Here is a 23,106-nt window from a genome sequence, read left to right on the forward strand (position 1 = left end):
ACTACCAAGGTATCTTTACTTAAACCTTCAAAGTGATTTTAAAATAATCCCTCCAATTTTCTACCTGAAGCCCCCTGTGGTATCTTTAAGTTTAAATTTAATTTGTGGATTTTAAGAGTCACAGCTCTCTTGTTCAACTTTATTTGGAGAAATGTTAGAAGCAAGTTATGTGAAAGAACTTGGTCAAAAAGGAGTTTAAACAAATATATACTTGTTTAAACACCCTAAAAACAGAGCGACTGCCTACAGGTAAGGTCGCTGTGGGTTCAAGTCAAGAAAACCGTCCTCAGATTTGCTTTGTGAAAGCCGGAGGCTGATCTCCCACTTTGGTGTGCTAGAATGAAATTTACCTGGGGTAGAAATAATGCAGAATGATAGCAGATGTGCCCTTTCTGGGCATAAGTTTTATTTGGTTGTGTTTTGAGTTTCCCTTTGTGATCAATTGTTGAGTGGTCACCTGCATGGATTTTCTCTCTTTCTCTCTCTTTTTTTTTCCAGTTCCTGCCTTACCGAAGGCTAGTCCTGGCCAGACTTTTAACCACTTGGTCCATGTGGGGCGGTAAGAAATTGAGCTTTCATTTTTGGGGGCTTCCACTTAGGTGGAGACAGGAATCGCTGAGGCGCAGAAAACAATACCAAATTCTTTTCTATCTGTTCACAGAACTTTGTGAACAAGGCGAGTGCCAGGGCAATTTCTGATTTCCTTCTTTTCCAAGTTTTAGGTCACTTTCGAGCTCCCATCCTTTCCTTCCCAAACCATTCTGCACCCTCTCCTTAACATTTATAATTAGAGCTCTTCAAGGAGAGCTCCCCCAAAGCATTTCTCATTCAATAACAAAAACAGCAGTAACAATAAGAAATGAAACAATCAGTTCAGTTTCCGGGGAGCACCCTAGGAATTTCTGGGACGGATCTGGCTGGTAAAACATTTAGGAATTCACATTCCCGATGAGGTTCCACGTCTAAAATTAAAATCCAGTCTGGATTTCTGAAGTTCATTTTTCCTTTGGTCAATATGTGCGTTTTCTTTCATTTTATTTGTGTTCCCTTCTGGATTTGGTGCCTTCCCCCCCCCCCCCTCCATTGCCGAAGACAATCTGATTTACAGTTTGACTGAGAGTTGCATTTCTGTTTAGAAGGTGAAACGTCCAAGTCAGTTAGCCAAATTATTCCCCGACGGCTCCAATATTGCGCCAGAGTCCCAGAGTCAGTTATTTTTATGTCTGACTGTATTTCAAATGTGCAGGGTGATAAATAAGACCCGCCTCAAGCTGCAAACTATCTCAGTGTGATGAAGAACAATTGACAAAAATTAACCCAGCCAAAGCGTTGGGGTTTTCGCGAGCCGCTGGAGCATAAATCAGCGTCGCGGGCGGCTTCGGGAAGCAGCGCGCTCCGAGCCGCGCGCCCGCAGCAAGCAGCAGCGACTTTCAGCAGCCGCTGGGGTCGCCTGGCCCAAGTGAATGGGGCTTAGTCGCGGGGATCCGAGCGACCCGCTGACTCGGTCCCGAGTTCAGAGTTATCCTAGAAAGGAACACAACACGTTGGGGGAGAACGGCATGGCTACGCCTTAGCGACCCCCCCCCCCCCCTCCAATTCACCATCGAGAATTCTCCAGTGGGGTGTGTGTGTGTGTGTGTGTGTGTGTGTGTGTGTGTGTAAAATCAAAGAGGACTAAGGGAAGCAAACTTGACGCGGGGTGGGATGGGGGGGGGGGGGCGGTAATGAGCATGGAGTAACAACCTCCACAGCGTCTGGATCCCGGAGAAGGTCCTCTGCTCAAGTCACTTGAAAGGGATATTCGTCTTAGCTATTCACAGTTAACTCTTCTTACGGGAAATCAAGGGTGGCTCCCGGGGAAGTTCTCTGCGGCGGCGCCGTAGTTGTTGGCCGTCCGGCGCCCGCCTGCGCATTTGCTTCTCAGTGCACACGCCCCATTCCGGAACCCCGGCTCCCGCCAAGCCCTCGCGTTCTTCCCGGGAGCGAGGCGGCTGGCCACGGCGCCCCGGGACCTGTAGGTCGGATAGGGCAAGGGGCGCCCCGACCCGCTGCCGCCGGCCCTCGCCACCTGTTGGAATGGTGAAGCCCAAGACCTTGCGCTGCCTGTGGCGGCAGCGACGCGCGGCTGCAGGCGGACTCGCGCTTCAGCGGCCAAAGGGAATCCCAGCCGCGGGTTTCCGTTGATAAGTGTAAAGAACAACCCTCTCGGTGCTAAGTGCACAGTAAGTGCGAACAATAAATAGATCATTTCCCGGGGCATCTGTCTTGAAAAGGCCCCTGCTGTTCAGAGCCCGTAGGGGGTTATTGATTAGTGTGGGCGCCCGCGCCCTTCCCCCACGCCCCCTCTCGCCTGTGAGAGGGTACGAAGCCTCTGTCACCGCCTGGCGCGGCGTCTGGCTCTTGCTAGGGGACTGACAATAAGGACCATCAAGCCTCTCAGAAACCTCCCCACATCCTTAAGGCCACACCACCCTGCCGGCGGAAGCCTTGGAATCCATGAAGACCCCAGGCTTAAAGAGTGCGTGCGTGAGAGTGCGCGCGTGTGAGGCGTGGTCTGCCTATCTCGGTTACCACAGTAGAGCCGAGGAGGGAAACCAGTGGGGAAGAGAAGACGGTTCGTGTCTTGTATCCATTTGAATTTAGAATTTCCTTTAAAAACTAGGTTACAGAACAAAGTGAGTGAAAACTTAAGACCCCCTCCCCCCCCCCTCGCGGGGAGCTCTAGTTCCGGAACTGCACGGGCCTCACTTTTCTGCGGGCAGCGCCAGCGGGTAGGGTGCACACCGCGCTCGCAGCTGAGGTCCCGCAGCCGCGGCCGGGGGAGCCGGGGCCTCCTTGTGGCTCCGAGGCTCGGCGACGCACGCCCTCTCTCGCGCTCCGCCCCGCGCGCGGTCCCGGGCCCTAGCCGACCTCGGCAGCCGCGCCTCCCACCGCTTCCTCACCCCGGGGCGTAATCTCTAATCCACCCTGACCTCAGGCCTCGGCCTGCGCCCCGGCCAGTGGTCCGCCCTTCCAGAGCACTCCGGGACAGGGCGGGGTGGAGGTGGCAGAACAGACTGCGCTTGCGACGCGATTCCGCACGGGTTTGTTTCGTGACCTTGATCACGTCCCCGCCTTAACCTCCTCAAAGTTACAACTGGGATAATCTTTGCCGGACTCGCCCGCCGGGTGGTGGAGTAATAGATTGGGGCGGGGAGGCAGAGAGACTGTCAACTATCCCGCTGTGTGCCTGTTCACAGCCCGCCCCAGATATTTGGAGGTGGAGGTTGAGGTATTCATGCCCTGGCCTGCGGCCTCCGGGAGGAATTGGGCTCGTGGACGTTTAGGCTCCTTGGGGCCCGCAGCGCTTCCGGAAGGCGGGCGGGCGCGGCCGGAGCGCCGGGTTGGGGCACAGGGCGCCCTTGGCAACGTTGGCCGCATTGCCCCATCCCGGCCCGAAGCAGAGCTGCCGGGCCCGGCACGTCCCGCAGACTCAGGCTTGGCCCCGCGCCCCGTACTCGGCTCCGGGCTGACCCCTCCACCTCGTCGCGGCGGTGGGCAGCAGCCATGGGACTCCGCAACCCGCGGCGGGAGCCGAGCGTCGGCCTCCGCAACCTGGGCTGAAAGGGAAGCCGTGTGCGTTGTCCTGAAGCGCAGACGCGATGGAGACCACCCAGAGCCGCGCAGGAGATCCAGCCTCAGAGAAGGCATTGGTTTCTGACTTTGCCAAACCCAGGCAGAGAGTCTCTCCAGGAAGAAATCAACTTTTTCTCCCAGAAGTCTCCCAACCTTTCACAAAAATATAAAACCATCTGGAAAATGAAGCATCTACCTGGACGGAGGGACACAGTTGAAAATAAAAGGTAATTAGAAGGAGGAACCTGAAAGGATTAGTAATACACGTTTTCTTTGCTCTTGAATACAGGCAAACCCTGTAATGCAACCAACCCTGAAACAGAAGACTTAAGTCTCCCCAAGCCCTGGGCCAACCGGCGGCCGGTTTTTTCTCAGCTTCCCACACGACCTGTTACCATTATCATTGCCCCAGATATGGGTTAGGAATAAACTTCTCCCCCATTGCCATTGCCATGTAAAATCCCAGGGCGCACCACCTAATAACTTCCTTGATTTCTCTCATTAGTGAGGCTCTCTTTTTTGTTTGTTTTGTTTTATTATTGTTGTTTAGAAAGACACATTTCACAAGTTCTTTAAGATCAGCTGTTTCAAACTGCCCCACCTTACTTCATAGCAGACCAAACAATGAGTGCAACAAAACCTGTGTATGGAGTAGTGATCTAACATGGTCATGAGCTCTCAGATGCATAGTTATTTCTAAGAAGACTTCATTTTTTAAAAAAATGAAAAACATTTTGGGGCAGTTACAGTTACATTAGTACATATTGTGGAAATAAGCTTGCAGTTAGAGAAAAATTATTAGAAACAGCTGTGACGTTAATGTTTAAAAACCCAGAGTACTCAGTATGCTCAGTATCTACTTTTCATCATAAGTTTTTCTTGTGCATCCACATAATGCACTACTCTCTGTGTATAATATAAGACACTTGTTTAATAAAGCAAGTGATTGTCTGTGTCAGGGAGATTTGGTCCTCTCTGCCTCTCTCAGTCCATGTGCAGAGCAGATCAAAGACCTGAATTACCTCTGCCTTTCCAAAGACAGCCAGATGGTGTCTTGATTTTTTTTTCTTTTTTCAGATTTGTTAGCAATAGAATTCAAAGGACGAAAGAATCTGTGTGATGCTACAGATGAAAGCTCTACCCAGGTAAGTTAAGTTATTTTTTAATTAACATCATGCATACCTTATCTTATTTCACGGAAGTTTTGAGGACTCTCACGAGAGTCCACCTAATAAACATGAAAATGATGAGTAAATGAGTAGAACAAGGTAAAATAGAAATCACATGCTGGGGCCAAGGTAAGAAGAAAATAAGAACCCTGATATGTATGTGGAATACTAGACAGTTATTAAAGAAGAACTTTAAATTTGTCTCTGAGCCTCCTAGCAGGAAGAGTGAAAAGTGAAACATGATCCTCAATGAGCAGAAGGAGAAATCATATCAGTTTCTTACAGTAAGCAGCGTTATTCCTTGTGGTGGTGGTGGTGGTGGTAATGCTAACCATGACATTCCAGGCACCATAGCATGTTTTACATGCTGCTCTATTTGTGAGACCAACTGCTCCCCTCCCCCACCGCTTCCATTGTGATACTCTTTTTGGGATATTTTTACTTTGTTATGGTTGATATAAACCTGTTTTTCAAGCCACTTGGGTGGCTCCGTTAGTTAAGTGGGTTGGTTAAGTGTCTGACTTTTGATCTCAGCACAGGTGTTGATACCAGGGTCATAAGTTCAAGCCTCTGAGTTGGACTCCAAACTGGATGTGGATAAATAAATAAGTAAATAAGTAAGTAAGTAAATAAATAAATAAATAAAGTTGTTTCTCTACATAGAGGCAGTTTGATGTCTGGAAAGAACTTTGGAATTAGAGAGACCTAAATTCAATGCTGGCTTCTGCACTTAGGGTTCTGCTGTAACCCTTGGCAAGGGTCTTAATCTCTCTCTGAGACCCAGTTTTCTTTGAAAAATGGAAACAATCTATCCCATAGGTTTATAGAGAGGGTATTCCAGAGTCAGGCACTAAGAGACTTTTTTTTTTTTTTTTTTTTTTTATAAATGTTAGTTTATTACTGCTGTTTTTTATTGTCATTAACATAATACAAACGTTAGGTTCCTTTCTCTTTTTCCACAGCAATGTAATATTCAAGAGTACTTGTACTTTTGGGTTTCAGAGCAAATGAGAATACCAAAGTTTGGACGTGAAGATCTTTTAGTACAGTTAAGTGAACAAGGTTTCTGAGTTCCCTTACCCTCCTTTCTTGCCCATAGTGGTTAAACCTCTGGAGACACAAGAGGGTGTTGGTAAGATAGGCCTTGCGCTGAACCAGCAAGGGTAGGACTGGGTCCAGAGGCTGCAGGTCCTCTGGTGTGTTCCATACAGTAGCTCCACTCCTAGTCACCAGTGGATGGCAGCTGTTTGGATCACCTTGATATTGGTCACTGCATGAATGAGTTCCAAGAGGAGGCTGATAGACCTCTGAGTATTATGTTGGATGGGGGTGGAAGCACTAAGGTTTTACAGGTCACTACAGAAAGTCAGTATTCTATTAAATAATGGGGATTTGGGCCAGGAACAAAATACAAGGTGATAGACCCCTTTACCCCACTCACTCTGTCTCTTACTGTGTAGAGCTTTTAAACTGAGTACTTGCCGAGGACCCAGCAGTGGTTCTAGGTTTTACGGAGACCAATTCTCTGTCCTGGACCCACCACCTTTCTTGCACTATCCGGGCAAATGGCCTCTGAGATTTTCTCTTTCTGTCCCTCTTCCTTTTTCTCTCTTTCACCTGCTCAGTACCCACTAACCTCTAACCCTTCTCCTCCTGCTAAATCTTGCAGGTTGATAATGGGTTAAATATATCAATCTAGTCCCTATATTTGCTGAGGTTGGTTGTATCTTAAAAAAGTATGGAAACTTATATGTATGTGTTTGACCTGTTTTGCTAGATTGTAAGCTTCCCAAAGTCATGAACTTCATGCTGTTTATGCATTGATTGGCTGAATCTAGATCAGCAGGTAATTTGTTCCAGGCAGCCCCATGACTAAGCTGCTAAGAAGCAGCGTGGCATAGCAGGGTGGGCAAAAAGTTGGATTCAGAAGAAAGGGGCTCAAGGCTTCGTTGTCTCTATCACTGGCTCCATGATCTTGTGTAATCATCTAACATCCTTAGCTTCTACCTAAAGTATTTACATGGGGTGAACTCAGTGATGCCACATAGCACCAATACTTTATGATAGTGAATCCAGCTGAGAGTAATCTCCTCTTTCTCTGAATTAGCTCTCGTGGCATTTTATTTCTCCATCATTTAGGCACATAACACATCCTTCCTTACATTAAAATTATTGCAAACTATTTCTTATCTCTATCATGCCATAAGCCCCAGGAGTGCAGAAACAGTCTGCATCACTGTTTCCAAAAGAGCTATTCCAGTGTTTTGTACCACTGTACTCAATAAATATTTTTGAGTGAATAAAATCTTACTCTTTATTCATAACATCCACTAATTTGGTGTAAAAAGAGGGAAGGCTAAACTTTGGGAGGGCTGGCACACCTAGGCCTCATTCTGTGCCGAGTCCTGCTGTCTTATATCCATGTCAGCCAGGGTGCACAATCAGGCTTGTGTTTGTTGTTTTGGGGTACAGGCCAAATGATCTAGAACAAATATCCAGCTCCTTTCTTTAGCAAATGCACAGAATGTGATAGAAGGAAAATAGGCCTTATGATGGCAGAAGAGAGAGGCACATGAGGAACAAGTTTTTTCTCCTCATGAGTGTAGATAGTGGGTATTGAACAATGTGGTATGCAGCCAGCAATGGGGTCCATCCATCTCATGAAGGGAGTTCAGCGAGGCCTACCTGTTACTGTGGCATGATTTTCTTGGCCATGTTTGCCAACTCCCTGAAGCTCTTGCAGGGAAAGGGAGGTGGAAAGGAAGAGTGAGAAGACAGCCATACTCTGTTAACGGGTGTGCATCTGGATTCCTCTCCTGTCTTCAATAGATTCTGGAATATGGCTGTAGGCAGAACCAGTAAACTCTTTTCTAGACCAGTCCTGGTGGGAGAAGGATCTAGTAAATTCTCACAAAAAGGCACTTCCTTGCTACTTCCACCACTGGGGTCACTGCGCCTGCAACCCTGCCCCTTCCTCAGTCCTTGGTGCTCACCTTAAACTGAAGCCCCTCCAAGCAGCCCTTCGTGCTGTGGCCCTCCCAGAGCCTCAACCTGCCCCAGCTGGCTCGACAGTCTTACACTTCCACTTTGAAGACTGGTGCTTCTGGACCCTCTGCTGCTGTTGTTCACTGCCCTCAAGATACTGATATGATCTCCATAGTCATCCCAGCTTCTCATTGCCAGGCCTGGGCTCACTGTTGGGACTTGCATGTTGGAAGCCCTGCTGACATGTTGCCTTCTTACCTGTATCGAGTTGGGCTGCGGTGGTCCAGATTACTTGCCTTGTCCTCCTGCTGATTCTCCATTCTCCCTTTCCCAGCCCCACCCCCAGACAGCAGTGAAGGTCCCTGTTAGTGAGTTAGTGTACTCCGGCTATTCCTTGAAAAGGTCCGATTGGCAGGTCCCAAGGGTGTGGAATAGTACTTCCTGTGTACCTCTCCTCTTATGCACCTTTGTAGTGCAAGAAGTTGCCATGTACCCACATATGAAGGCTGGAGTCTGTTCTCCTTTGGGCCAGTTAGGTTTCCTTGAGGTCAACTGGCTGCATATTCATCCCCATCCATTTATGGTGCATTTATTATGTAAGTCTCAGACTTACCTATTTTAGAAAATTTCAACATTCTAGAAGTTATTTTTTTTTTCCTTTCTTTAGCATGTGAGAGAGAGAAGGGGAGGGGCAGAGAGAGAGAGAGGGAAATAGAGAATCCTAAGCAGGCTCCATGCTGTCAGCACAGAGCCCTATGTGGGACTCAAACTCATGAACCATGAGATCAGGACCTGAGTTGAAACCAAGAGTCAGAAACTTAACCACTTAACCAACTGAGGCACCCAGGTACCCCTAGAAGTTATTTATTAGTCATGGAAATTAATACTAAGTGCAGTCTCAGACAATCTCTGAATAACAGTGGAATAACCCAGTACTAGTTTGCTTCTCATTTACTTAAGATCCCCATGTGGGTCAGGTGGCATCTTTTCTCTAATTGTTGACTCAGGGACCTAGGCTGACCTCTTCTTATAGTTATGCCATTCAGAACTTGACTTCCAAGTTTGATGTGGAAAGGGAAGAGAGAATGTGTGGGGAAAGCATGCCCATTCTTAATTACCTCAGCCTGGAAATGACACGTGTGACTTCTGGTCACATTCTGTTAGCCAGCAATCATTCCCAAAGCACCATGTGCCTACAGAAGAATATGGGAAATGTGGTATTTCCTTTTTCCCAGGAAAATGGAAGTAAAACAATTTGATGTCTGAGTAGCTTTTTCTCTGTCACAAATTTTTTTTTTTTTTTTTTTTAAATTTTTTTTTTCAACGTTTTTTATTTTATTTTTGGGACAGAGAGAGACAGAGCATGAACGGGGGAGGGGCAGAGAGAGAGGGAGACACAGAATCGGAAACAGGCTCCAGGCTCCGAGCCATCAGCCCAGAGCCCGACGCGGGGCTCGAACTCACAGACCGCGAGATCGTGACCTGGCTGAAGTCGGACGCTTAACCGACTGCGCCACCCAGGCGCCCCTCTGTCACAAATTTTGAGGAGAAACTCTTCTCTTTTCTGGACAAGGGAACCTCCAAGCTAGTATGACCCATACTGAAAGGACAAGGAAAATAGAAAACACTGTTTAATCAGGTACAAAAGCTAAGATGATTACTATAGGCCAGTAGTTGGGTTTTGCTCTGTGGAGCTAGTTCAAGGACAAAGTTCTCTTTGAGGTCAGGGGGAATTACATTCTGTGAAATTGAAACCAGTTATCCAGAGGAAGATGAAGATGTGAGGAGCCAAAGGATATCCCCTTATTGTAGAAACAGCCATATCAGTATGAAAAGCCCTAAATCCATCTAGTCCAGATTTCCATAGTCTTTTTATTACCAGAGTCATTTCCAGTGTCTTGAAACTTGGGAAGGTTTAGCCAACAAGCTCTAGTGATATTCCAAAGTCCAGGAATTAATCACATCTTTTCTGGCCTTTTACTTTTAGTCCTAATACATACTATCAGCACTCTGCCTTCCTTCTCGGTCTTGGTTAACATTTTATTTGTATCTTTAATGATTTAACAGATGTCAAATTTTGTTATGGATTTGACAAGGGCTGACATTGCTCAAATGTCTTTGCCCAGGTCTGGTCCATTTATGAGGGACTAACAGACCACTGATGTCATTTTCATGTGCTTTGATGGAAGTTTTAGTGTCCCAACTCCCCTGTGGAAGGAGTTTTACACTTCTAAAGTGGTTGCAGCCTTCTTGTTAAGTTCTTTACCCAACACGCTTTTGCATTTTACCTTCTTACTGAACAGTTTTTGTAATAGCATTTTAGGATATTTGGTTCAACACTAGTCAGCTCAAATTTTCCAGATGAGATGGATCGTTAATAGAAGAAAACTTGAAATCTTCAGTTTCTGGGAGAGATGATGGGCATTGTACATTGATCTGTATTTCTAGTCTTCAAAGAGACTAGAAAAAAAAAAAACCCTTTGTGTTGTCTGCCCTTAGAACAGTTGCATTTATTGTTTAAAATAGCCTGACATATTATTCTCATTCCTGAACTTATATGTGAGTAGGTCTTAGAAGTCCTGCCAGAACCTTAGAAACTGCTTGATTGGTTAGTATCCACTGGCCATTAAAGTACCCAAAGAAGCTCTGGCCAAAGAGAGAAACTAAATGGAGATCCATTGAATGCCAGAGACATATGTTGTGAACAGTGCTAACCATGGAGAAGATCTGGCCTTCACCTTCAAGAGTTTATAGCCACATGAACTGTGTGAAAAATAAAAAAAATAAATTAACTGTATTAATAGAGCAGGAAAAGCATGGTCAGAGGCAGACCAATCATACCTGAAGGAAATATAGGTAAAAGTATTTGGCTGATATCCTTTTAGGTGGAAGTATAAAAAACTGTTCACGTAGGAGTCAGGACCAAATGAAGGAGTAAGAGTTGAGAGTTTTATTTCTGGTGCAGAGCCCTTCCCTTATTGCCTGTGTGACTGTGGGGGGAGTTCTTTAACCTTTATAAGCCTCCCTTTCCTCCACTGAAAAATAGAGCAGTGTGGATCCTGGCAAACACATTAACTGATTGTGTGGATCAGATGAAACAGTATATTTGAAAGTGCTTTAAAATGGTGAAGTGCTACATCAAGGTAAAGGCAAAGAGAGGCCTTAATTCTGTACTCTCTCCTCTCCTTCATCTGCCCCCCACCCTTCATCCACACACAAACTGCTGGGACTCTTTATTGCAGTGCAAGAAACACTTCTGGGTGGAGGTGGTGTGAATGTGAATGTTTTTTGGTATGTTATTTGGCACCACAAGTATATGTAAAAACAGTGATTTTGGTGAAGATCTTTTTCTTCCCTAAAAGTTTGCTTCCAGCTGCTGAAATCATTTACTCTGTGAATGGAAACACAGTTTAACTCCAGTAGGATGTGGCACTTGGTGGTGACACTAGACCAGTTCTCTGAAAATCAGTTTGCCAAATTACCAATGGCAGGAGCCCAGCAAGCATATATCTTTTACCAGGTGGAGGAGAGTTTGTAAAGAACCTTTTTCACCCGCAGAGGTAGAGACGGGCAGAGCATACACCTGCAGAAATAGAAAATCTGTAAAGTGTATTTTAAGGAAAGCTCATCCATTCACATCTCCATGTTGAGTCCTGGAGGATTGCTTCAGCAACTGAAATGTGACCTGATAACTGAGCTACTCTGTCAAATCATCTATGAAAACTACTGGTGTGAACAATCACCAAAACTAAACTTTGACAAAAATTCAGCAGCAACTCAGTGAATTCAACAACTTGGTCAGACTAGTAGAGAGTGACAATTGATTTAAAAGAAAATGGGTTGGGTCTACATTGCTTTTGCCACTGTGTGTGTGCGTGTGTGTGTGTGCGTGTGTGTGTGTGTGTGTGTGTGTGTGTGTGTGTGTGTTGAGGAAGAGTGCTGTAGTGGTGGCTTTTAGGTAATGGGGGTTTTCAAAACTGGGTGAGAGTTAGGATCATAGTTTTCTGTAGTTTATGCACTTTGGAGCAGAATCTAAAATGGTGTTGAGGATAGGAGGGGAATGGAGGCAAATGCTCAGTGTGAAATGTCCAGCAGAACCCAAGTGTACAGGGCCTGTCCCATGAATACTGGAATCCAGACACAGAAAAGTCAATCAGGTTTCAGAAGCATCCATACCAGGTTTACAGCTCTGGTTAGAAATGGCTCTGGGGCTCCCCAGGTGGTCAGAAATGTGGGTTGGATGGCATCAGTGCTAGCATCTGAGAGCAGTGAAGGACCAGGGTGGTTCATGCTGGATCAGAAGCCAGGAACTCCATATTCTGGCCCCATTGTTTCCCTTAAACTGATGTATACCAGTGCTTCTCAAATTCTCTATGAAGGACTTTATTTTTAAATTTCTAATCCATTTAGGACCAACACATGGTCCCGGTATCCGTGACATACACTCAATTTGTGCCGCATGTGACTTACCGAATAAATTAGATGATACTTGAACTAGTCTACACTGAATTCAGTGAGATGACTATATTGATCATGGTGCATGTATCTGAAATGTCAAATTATTGGGTGTTTTAAAGTGTTCTCAATTTTTGATCTTCTCTCTTTCTGAGCTAATAACAGTTTGTGGACTGTCACTGGAAAAGGTGTTTTCTTTTTTCTTTTTTTTTAATGTTTATTTTGGGGAGAGAGTGCATGTGAGTGGGGGAAGGGCAGAGAGAGAGGGAGACAGAGGATTGATTCCAAGCAGGCTCTGCACTGACAGTTCGAACTCCCGAACCGCGAGATCATGACCTAAGCCAAAGTCAGACGCTTAATCAACTGAGCCACACAGGCACCCCTAAAATGAAACTTTTAATGGTAATATTAAACTTACCTTTGAAAACTACATTTATTAGTTTATTTTTAAGCCTTAAAATGCTGTAAATGCAAATTTTGCTACCCCTAATTATTTTTTTAAGTATGAAATTTATTGTCAAATTGGTTTCCATACAGCACCCAGTGCTCATCCCAACAGGTGCCCTCCTCAATGCCCATCACCCACTTTCTCCTCCCTCCCACCCCCATCAACCCTCAGTTTATTCTCGGTTTTTAAGAGTCTCTTATGCTTTGGCTCCCTCCCTCTCTAACTTTCTTTTTTTTTTTTACCTTCCCCTCTCCCATGGTTTCTGTTAAGTTTCTCAGGATCCATATAAGAGTGAAAACATATGGTATCTGTCTCTCTCTGTATGACTTATTTCACTTAGCATAATACTCTCCAGTTCCATCCATGTTGCTACAAAGGGCCATATTTCATTCTTTCTCATTGCCAAGTAGTATTCCATTGTATATATAAACCACAATTTCTTTATCCATTTATCAGTTGATGGACATTTAGGCTCTTTCCATAATTTGGCTATTGTTGAAAGTGCTGCTATAAACATTGGGGTACAAGTGCCCCTATGCATCAACACTCCTATATCCCTTGGATAAATTTCTAGCAGTGCTATTGCTGGGTCATAGGGTAGATCTATTTTTAATTTTTTGAGGAACCTCCACACTGTTTTCCAGAGCGGCTGCACCAGTTTGCATTCCCACCAACAGTGCAAGAGGGTTCCCATTTCTCTACATCCTCTCCAGCATCTATAGTCTCCTGATTTGTTCATTTTAGCCACTCTCACTGGCATGAGGTGATATCTCAGTGTGGTTTTGATTTGTATTTCCCTGATGAGGAGTGACGTTGAGCATCTTTTCATGTGCCTATTGGCCATTTGGAATAGGTGTTCTCAAAGTTGGTTTCTACTTGGCAGTTTGCTAATGCAGATGTGGGAGGTTGACTCATCTTTCAAATACTGTGGTGCTTCCTCTATAGGTCACTGTCAGAGGATGAGATTTTGAAACTGCACATTAAGGAGTGCTTCAGAAAATAGAGGCTTAAAATGCTGGTTTAAGAAGATATTGGTTGTCTTGTAGCCTCCATTTTCCCTCCTCCTTTAGTATTAGAACCACGATCTCTAGATATGGAATAGAAACTGCATTTCCCAGCCTCCTTGCAACTGGGAATGGTCATTTGCTAAGTTCTGGGCAAGAGAATGTAAGCAGAAGTGGTATGACACCTTCTGGTAAGGCTAAAAGGGAAAGAACTGGAATGTGGACATAACTGCTGGGGCTCTACCTTTGATATGTTTAGCTGCCGTGAGAGTGGAAGCCCTGAAAAGCAGAGCAACAAGACAGATAGAACCTCCGTCCCTTTTACCATGGACTCAATGTGCCACACTAGGCTGCAATATCAGAATGGCATGAGGGAAAGAAATAAGATTCTGTATTTTTAAAGACCGTGCTATTTTGGTATTTCACTTATTTGCTAAATGCAATCCTAAGCAATATAAGTACAATTTTAAAATCCTGATATTTTTAGTAAAGGATGTCTTTAACAAAACATCCTTACTTTCCCAATCCTTAAACAGAGAATTTAAAATATGATTTAATCTTTTTATGATTAACAAGAATCACCACTAAGAGCTATGGTTATATGTGCCAACGTCTAGGAGTCCATGACCACCTGCTTGTGTGGACTGGGTTTTAAGATTGCTTACCTTGTCAGCTCTACCTCTTTCTACTTTCAGTGGTCTGCACCTAGAAAGTAGAACAGTCTTTTTAAAAAAAGGTTTCTGCCTCTAGATGGCTGCAATATGGAAATCAAACATATTAAAACTGGGTAGATCAATCCTGCCTCTGTTTATTAAACACTTACTAATGTGCCAAGCCCTGAGCCAGATGCCAGGCATACGTAGATGAATCAGTATAATTCTTGCTCTCAGGTTGTTAAAAGTCCAATGGGACAGTGTTAGTGACATCAACAAAATATTCTAGGAGTATGAAAGAGGGAGCTATTATTTTGTCTGGTTCTGGAGTAAGGTTGTTAGAAGAGGCTTCACAGAAAAGGTGACATCACTGGAACTGGGTCCTGATGTGGGATACTACCACAGAAAGAAGTGCCGATCAAGTCACTTGTAAGGACACAGTTCAGGAGAGTTATGGCAGTAGTGCAGTAGCACAGGGAGGCTGGGACATGTGGCTGGACAGGAAAGTTGAAGCCACATTTAGAGGGACTTTAAATGTTTTATTTAAGATTTTGGTCTCTGTGGGAAGTTGGGAGCATTGAAGTGTGTTGTTTGTTTTATCTGTGTGATTCTAAGCAGGACATAGATATGACACAGTCTCTGAGCTTAGGGAAATAAGTCAGACAACACAGTGAAAGATATATTGAATGGGGAAAAAATGATAGGAATCTATTGCAGTAGAGTATATACTGTGATCTAGTACAGTATGGATGAGAACAGGACTCAAAACAATGGCCATGAGGGAGAGAGATGCTTGTGAGATATGTTTGTAAAAAAGCAAGAAGATTTGGGGGGTTGGTTGTATATGTGGGATGAAGGAAAGGGAGGAGTCAGTTTCAATGTGGGTTATGATACTGATATCAGACTCAAAAGGAAAATAAATTTTATGCAGAAGGTTGGTTTTAGTACAACAGGGTATGTTAGGATAATGCCTAAAGAACATCACATTTTAATGTTTTCTCCTCTGCTGTCCTCAACAAATGATGCTCAGTGGTGCCTGCTGCACAGTAACAAATATATGTTGAATTAACGATGAAATAATTCAACTAATAGGAAGATCTAAGGAGGAGATAGGGATGTGGAAGTCAGCAGCATCTGTGTGATGCTTGAAGCTGTGGAAGTTGATGAAATGAACCATCAAAAGCATGAACAGAGGTGAAAAGAGAATTTAGGAACCTTAGGAAATCTTATTAAGGAACAAAGAGGAGAGCTAGTGAGGACATCTCAGAAGGGGTGATCAGATAAAAATGTGTCCTTGAAAACAAATAGGACCATTTTAAGACTGAGATGGTGGTGAGTTCTACTAAATGCTACCAAGGAGGTAAGTTTCATGAGGACTAAAGTCAATAGATTTGGAATTAAAAGTGACAGTGATCGTTTAGATCAACTTCAATAGAGCTGTCTCTGTAAATCAGCTTCTCTTGAGTGATGACTCTTAAAGTTCGGTGTTCATCAGAATCATCTGGAGGGCTTGTTACACACAGAGTTCTGGGCCACATACATCCGCCCTCATTTCTGATTCAGTAGTTTGGGGATATTTGCATTTTTAGCAAGTTCACAGGTAATACTACTGCTGCCAGTCCAGGACCATACTTGGAGAACCACAGCTATAGAACGTCACAGAGAGAAAACAACTGGATTATTTGAAGATGAAAGAGAAATACTTTCCTAAACTCAAAGTTTCCAGAAAGATGAAAAAAAGAGGGGAAGGAGGTACACTCTACTCACCAATTAAGACTTAGTCACCTCCTGGTGGAGAAGCAACAGAATAGATTCTTCTTAAATATTTGAAGCTGAAGAATTTTTGTCAAGACATGACAAACTTCTGTTTTCTGTTCTGTATAAAATAAAAGTAATAATAAAACCAACCTCTGTGCATTGTTCTTGGGAATAAATGAAATAATATGGTAGTGATATGATAGCATTCATCTCACTGTTTGGTGCTCAAGTAAGCAATTGTTGAATCAGAGCATAGACATTATTTATTCAAAAGCAAAATAGCCTATACATAAATTAATGTTTCTGGTGATAATAAAAATTGCCTATGCAAATTTCCAGCAGCCCTCCAAAATATGTTTTTATAATTGGTACTCCATTGCTATCTATAAATTATAAATTGAGCAAACATAAAAGGTTTGGTGACTGTTTTCAGGGACAGTGGAATTTAATACTACATACCTCAAAACTTTTTCCTTCTTTCTCTTTGAATATGTGGTCTGCCAAAATTTCTGTCTCCTGAAATATTTTCATCTGGTCACTTTTTAAAATAAACATTTAAGTTAATCACTTAACATTTATTTCACTAATGTGACGAGTGAATGTAAATCACTAAAATGAGTTTGAGGAAAGACTATGAAAATTCACTCAAATAAAAAAAAAATGTGAATGTTTACCGAAGAATTTAATAGGAAGCCAGAACAAACACTGTCAATATTATTTATTTAAAAAATGGAGTATTCATTTAAGTCATACTGTGATTAAGTAATGAATCCACAAGACTAGGTAAACAAACCAGGTTTTGGAGAAATAAAATTTAAATATCTTACAAATATTCTAATCCAGTAATTATATTTAGGTAGACAGTAGTTATTGATTGTGCCTGTTATAATTATATAACAATGATACTTTAAAATTGTGTCTGCATATTACGAGAAGGAAAATATCTATAATAATATCAACTTCATATAATTCTCCTGAAGGTTAAATAATGTATATAAATGTTTACATTACTTGGAACAAAGAAACATGATGATAATAACAATAAACACAATAGCTATTACTAATTTTGTCTGAAATTATGGTTAAGTCATTCTTACTACATTAACCTAATTTAATCACTATCACTTCACCATATAGTAAGTGGATATTATGCTTAGCCCTACTTTACAGATAAGGGAAATTAAGACTTAGTGAGGTGAAGTAACATCCTAAGTAACACAACTAGTAAGTAGTGGAACCAGTATTAGAACCCAGACCATCTAGCTCCAGGGCTATCCCCTCCCACCCACTGCCAATATAATGTAAGACGCCCATGTTTTGGTGTGTATAGTATGCATGGATCTAATAGAAATGTTAATAAGAGAAAGCATATGGGGCGCCTGGGTGGCGCAGTCGGTTAAGCGTCCGACTTCAGCCAGGTCACGATCTCGCGGTCCGTGAGTTCGAGCCCCGCGTCAGGCTCTGGGCTGATGGCTCGGAGCCTGGAGCCTGTTTCCGATTCTGTGTCTCCCTCTCTCTCTGCCCCTCCCCTGTTCATGCTCTGTCTCTCTCTGTCCCAAAAATAAATAAAAAAAGTTGAAAAAAAAAATTTTTTAAAAAAAAAAAATATATAAAAAAAAAAAAAATAAGAGAAAGCATAATACTAAATATGTATCCAATGCATTTAATTTGAAGTATTTAATTACAAAGCATGCTTGAAGTTAACTTGAATACAGAAAATGTGTCTAGAAGTAGATGATAATCATGTAGATAGTTATCAAAACATGCCAAATAAAATGCTACACACACTTTGCAAGTCATATATCAAGGTCTTATATCAAGAGTAGATAAAGAACTCTAACAACCCAGTAATAAAAAAAACTGGGCAAAGAATCTGAATAGACATTTTTCCAAATAAGATATATAAATGGCCAATAAGCACAAGAAAAGATGCTTGATATCATCAGCCATCAGGGAAATGTAAATCAAAAGCACAATGAGATACCATTTCACACATACTAGACTAGGATGGCTAGAATCAAAATGTCAGAAAATAACAAGGGATAGTGAGAAAAAATTGGAACTCTCATACACTGCTGGTGAGAATGTAAAAAAGTACATAGCCACTTTGGAAAACAATCTGGCAGTTCCTTAAGTGATTACACACAGGTTAACGTATGTCCCAGCAAATCCATTCTTAGGTATGTACCAAAGAGAAACGAAAACCATAGTTCACGCAGAAACTTGTATAGGAATATTTATAGAAGCATTATTTTTAATAGCCAAAAGATGGAAATGACCCAAATATACATCAACTGATGAATGAGTAAAAAGGGTAGATCTACACCATGGAATGTTATTTGGCCATAAAAAGGAATGAAATACTGATATATGCCGTAACATAGATTAAACTTGAAAACATTATGCTAAATGAAAGAAAATCACACAAAAATCTGTTTCTGTGCACTCACAATGAGCTATCTGAAAGAGAAATAAAGAAAATAATTCCATTTACAATAACATCAAGAACAATAAAATACTTAGGAATTTAACCAAGGAGGTGAAAAAAATAAGTGAATTTAACCAAAGAATTTTCTGTATGTTGAAATCTATAAGACATTGATAAAAGAAATTGAAGAAGGCATCAATAAATGGAAATATATCCCATTTTCATGGATTAGAAGAATTAATATTGTTAAAATGTCTATACTACCCAAAGCCATGATAGGTTCAATGCAATCCCTATAAAAATTCCAGTGGCATTCCATATATATATAATCGAATATTATTCAGCCATAAAAGAAGAAAATCCTGACAATTTCGACAACATGAATGTAACTGGAGGGCATTATGCTAAGTGACATAAGTTAGACCCAGAAAGAAAAGTACTGAGTAATCTCACTTGTATATGGAATCTAAAAAAGCTTAAACAAGGAACAAAGAATTGATTGGTGGTTTCCAGAGGCTCATGGGGTGGGAGAAGTGGGGAAATGTTGGTCAAAGGGCACAAACTTCCAGGTATAGGATGAATACATACTGGAGATTTAATGTATAGAATTGTGACTATACATAACAATTTTTTATACTTGAAAGTTGCATGGAGAATATGTTCACACCCCTGCCACACACACACAAATGTAACCATAGGAGGTGATGGATGTAACTAACCTTATTGTGGAAATCATTTCACAGTATTTACATAAATCATCATGTTGTACACCTTGAACTTATACAATGTTATATGTCAATTATATCTCAATGAAGCTGGAAAAAAAAGAAAAGAAACCCAGTCACAAAAGACCACATATTACATGCTTCTGTTCATACGAGAAGTCCATAAAGGGAATATATATAGTGACAGAAATCGGATCAGTAGTTACCTAGGATTGGGGAGGTTGAGGAGTGGTGGTAAGTGGGTAGGGGGATGACAGCTAAAGAGTATGGGGTTTCTTTTTGGGGTGATTAAAATGTTCTAAAATTGACTAATGATGTTTGCACATATTTGTGAATATGCTAAAAAATCATTGAATTTGTACACTTTATGTAGGTGAATTGTATAGTACGTGAACTATATCTCAGTAAAGCTGTTAAAAATATATGAAGCACTTTTTGTGCAGGTGTACGTATGTGTGTATTTATTTATTTATTTATTTATTTATTTATTGAGAGAGAGAGAGAGAGAGAGAGAAAGAGAGATACCAGGGGAAGGGCAGAGAGAGAGAGTCTAAAGCAGGCATTGCACTGACAGCGTGGAGCCCAGTGCAGGACTTGAACTCACAAACCCCAAGATCATGACATGAGCCAAAATCAAGAGTCTGATACTTAACTGACTGAGCTACCCATGTGTCCCTGTGTGTGTATATTTAAAAAATGATTGGTGTAGGTGGACAGGACCAGAGAGTGCCAAAGATTTTATCACAACATTATTAAAACACTAAATACTGCCAAAATAATTTTTATAATAATAAGATACAATAGAAATCCAGAAACTGATATTTTTACATGTAAAACTTAATACATGATGAAACCTTACAAAATAATGGGTCTTGAGATATTTCATAAACCTAGTATTACATTAATTAAGATTTAAAAGAATTCAGAGCCACACTCAAACAAAATAAACTTCAGGTTGAAAGCAACACTATAAGCAGAAAAATAAGCAGTAAATAGCATTGAATATTTCTCTCATTTTTAGAAAAAATAACTTACTAAACTGAAAGCAATAGAATTTCAGTGAATTTAAAAGCAATAGAATAAATAAATAAAATTTAATACAATAAATTTGATCCTATAAAATGAAACACTTCCTTAAATAAAATCCATTCTTTTTTATGGCTGAATAATAGTCCATTATATTTTTATACCACATCTTCTGTATCCATTCTTAAATTGATGGACACTTTGGCTGCTTCCCTATCTGGGCTATTGTAAATAATGCTGCTATAAACACAGGGGTGCGTGTATTCCTTTGAATTAGTGTTCTTGTATTCTTTGGGTAAATACCCAGTAGTGCAATTGCTGGATCATAAGGTAGTTCTATTTTTACCTTTTGGAGGAATCTCCATACTGTTTTCCACAGTGGTTGTACCAGTCTTCATTCCCACCAACAGTGCACAAGGGTTCCTTTTTCTCCACATCCTCACCAACACCTGTTGTTTCTTGTTGATTTTAGCCATTCTGACAGGTGTGAGGTTATGAGCTCTAGTATAATGCTAAGCAAAATAATCCAGAGAAAGACAAATACCATATGATTTCACTCATATATGGAACTTGAGAAACAAAACAAGCAAAGGAAAAAAATGAAAAAGAGAGAGAAACAAATCAAGAAACAGACTCTTTGTTAAAGAGAGCAAACTGGGGCACCTGGGTGGCTCAGTCGGTTGAGGGTCAGACATCAGCTCAGGTCATGATTTTCACGGTTCATGAGTTTGAGCCCTGTGTCAGGCTCTGTGCTGACGGCTCAGAGTCTGGATCCTGCTTTGCAGTCTGTGTCTCCCTCTCTCTGTGCCCCTCCCCTGCTCACACCCTGTCTCTCTCTGTCTCTCAAAAATGAATAAACATTAAAAAAAATTTAAAGAGAACAAACTGATGGTTATGGTTAAATAGATGATGGGAGTAAGGAGGACACTTGTCATGATGAGCACAGGGTGATGTATGGAAGTGTTGAATCACTATATTATGGACTTGAAACTAATATAACACTGTATGTTAACTAACTGGAATTAAAATAAACACTTAAAAAACATTTCTCAAGCCAATTTTGGTAAATATTATATATTACAAGTAAACTATTATAATTTGAAATATTACATATTGAAAATTATAATTTGAAAACATATGCATTTTATCAATAAAGACTTTTAGTTGGCAATGAAAAAATAAAATAAATTCCCTAAAATAAAAAAGTGAAGCAACCAACAGAACAATAATTTTAAACAAATATGACAAAATATTAATATTTAATCATATAGAGTATATAACATTGTACCTCAATAAATAGATGTGCAAAAGACCATTTATATAATATAAAATGCCATTAACAAATAACTGCAATAAAAAGAATTTGGCTCAATAGCAATAAAACACAAATTCACTAATGATTTAAATGTTTACATCTATTAAATAAATGCATTAAAATGGATGATAATGCTGATAAGATTTTAGTAAAGCCAGCTCACTAATTTTGCTTTGGTGACATTGTAAATCATTGTATTTTTGGTAAAAAAAATTGTCAGTCAATACAAAAACCATATCCATATTTACATGCTCTGATTTGATAATATTACTTATGTAAATTTACTTTAATAACCCAAAGGAAAAAATACAGTTATATATATGTTAATGTTTATTATTGAAATTTCTGGAAAAAAACTAAATATTCAATAAGTATTTATTAAATTAAGGTCTGTGAACTTCATGGAATAGTATGCAGTCATTAAATCAGAAGTATAATGACTAGCAACATGAACAGATGATTGTGATAGTATGTTAAGCAAAACAAATAAGCAAAGCCTCAAAAAAAAAAAAAAACCCCACCAGAATACAAACTTATATCAACTACCTAAAACTATTATATGCATATGGACAAGAGTTAGGAGGAAGCATAGGAAAAAAAACATTTGATTTGTTAGAAGAGAAGAGCTGTACCTAAATATTTTAAATTTTATCTCAATTTTCATTAATATTATAGGCAAAGTGAGAAATATGCAGTATAGCTGAGATGATGTGCTGTCAGTTACACTTAGCAAAGCTGGTTGCTATAGCAATAGGTGAAGTAAAACAGGAGTTGAGGATATAAGAGGCAAAAAATTAGAGATGTCCAATACGGTTTATGAAAATGTTAAAATAAACATTTTGCAAAATATGTTTAAGGTATTTTAGGAAAGTTTTACCTTAATATTCAACTCCTTACTCCATGTTTGGGAAATAAATTGCTGTAGGAACCCAGTGGTGGAATGAGGAGCTCTTGTGTGAGGTCAGAGATGGTACATAAAAACTGAAGAAGTAGATTAACTCATGCTGAGCCCAGCAAGCCTCAAGATGGGACCAGAGGGCTGTAAAACCAAAGATGCTGAAGTGCAAGAAAGGCAGAAGCAAACATCTTGCTTTATAATCATCTGGAATGCTTTTTTTAAAGTGTTTTTTTGTGTTTTTAGAGAGAAGGAGAGAGCAGGGGAGGGACAGAGAGAGAGGGAGAGAGAGAATCCCAAGCAGGCTCTGCATTGCCAGCGCAGAGCTTGACACAGGACTTGAACTCACGAATTGTGAGACATTGACCTGACCCGAATTCAAGAGTCCGATGCTTGACCAGCTGAGCCATCCAGGCGCCCCCATCTGGAATGATTTTTAAAATCATCATGCTACTTAGTTTGCAGAACAGTGGAAAAGGCTTCACTCTCAACCTACAACAACCGTACACACACACGCACACACACACACACCCCAGATAACATGGAAAATCACAGTATTTATGAAGCCATCAGAAATTGAGATCATAGGGTAACCAATTAATCCAAACTCTAAGTAAGCACAAGTACCTG

The 23,106-nt window shown here is 41.1% G+C and overlaps 1 protein-coding gene across 2 annotated transcripts in view; it reads left to right on the top strand.

Moving 5' to 3' along the window:
• Window positions 1-1,945: 1,945 nt before the first annotated feature.
• The window catches only part of LOC132667344 (uncharacterized), a 56,633-nt gene continuing 35,472 nt past the window's right edge, over window positions 1,946-23,106 (top strand). For both annotated transcript variants that reach the window (XM_078446437.2, XM_078446436.2), the window contains exons 1-2: window positions 1,946-3,842; window positions 4,693-4,760. In XM_078446437.2, coding sequence (XP_078302563.1) covers window positions 3,278-3,700 — 423 coding nt within the window. In that variant the 5' untranslated portion in view covers window positions 1,946-3,277 and the 3' untranslated portion in view covers window positions 3,701-3,842; window positions 4,693-4,760. The remainder of the gene's footprint in view (window positions 3,843-4,692; window positions 4,761-23,106) is intronic.

This window comes from Panthera onca, chromosome B2 (assembly GCF_046562875.1).
Source record: "Panthera onca isolate mPanOnc1 chromosome B2, mPanOnc1 haplotype 2, whole genome shotgun sequence".
In the NCBI taxonomy this organism is placed as follows: domain Eukaryota; kingdom Metazoa; phylum Chordata; class Mammalia; order Carnivora; family Felidae; genus Panthera; species Panthera onca.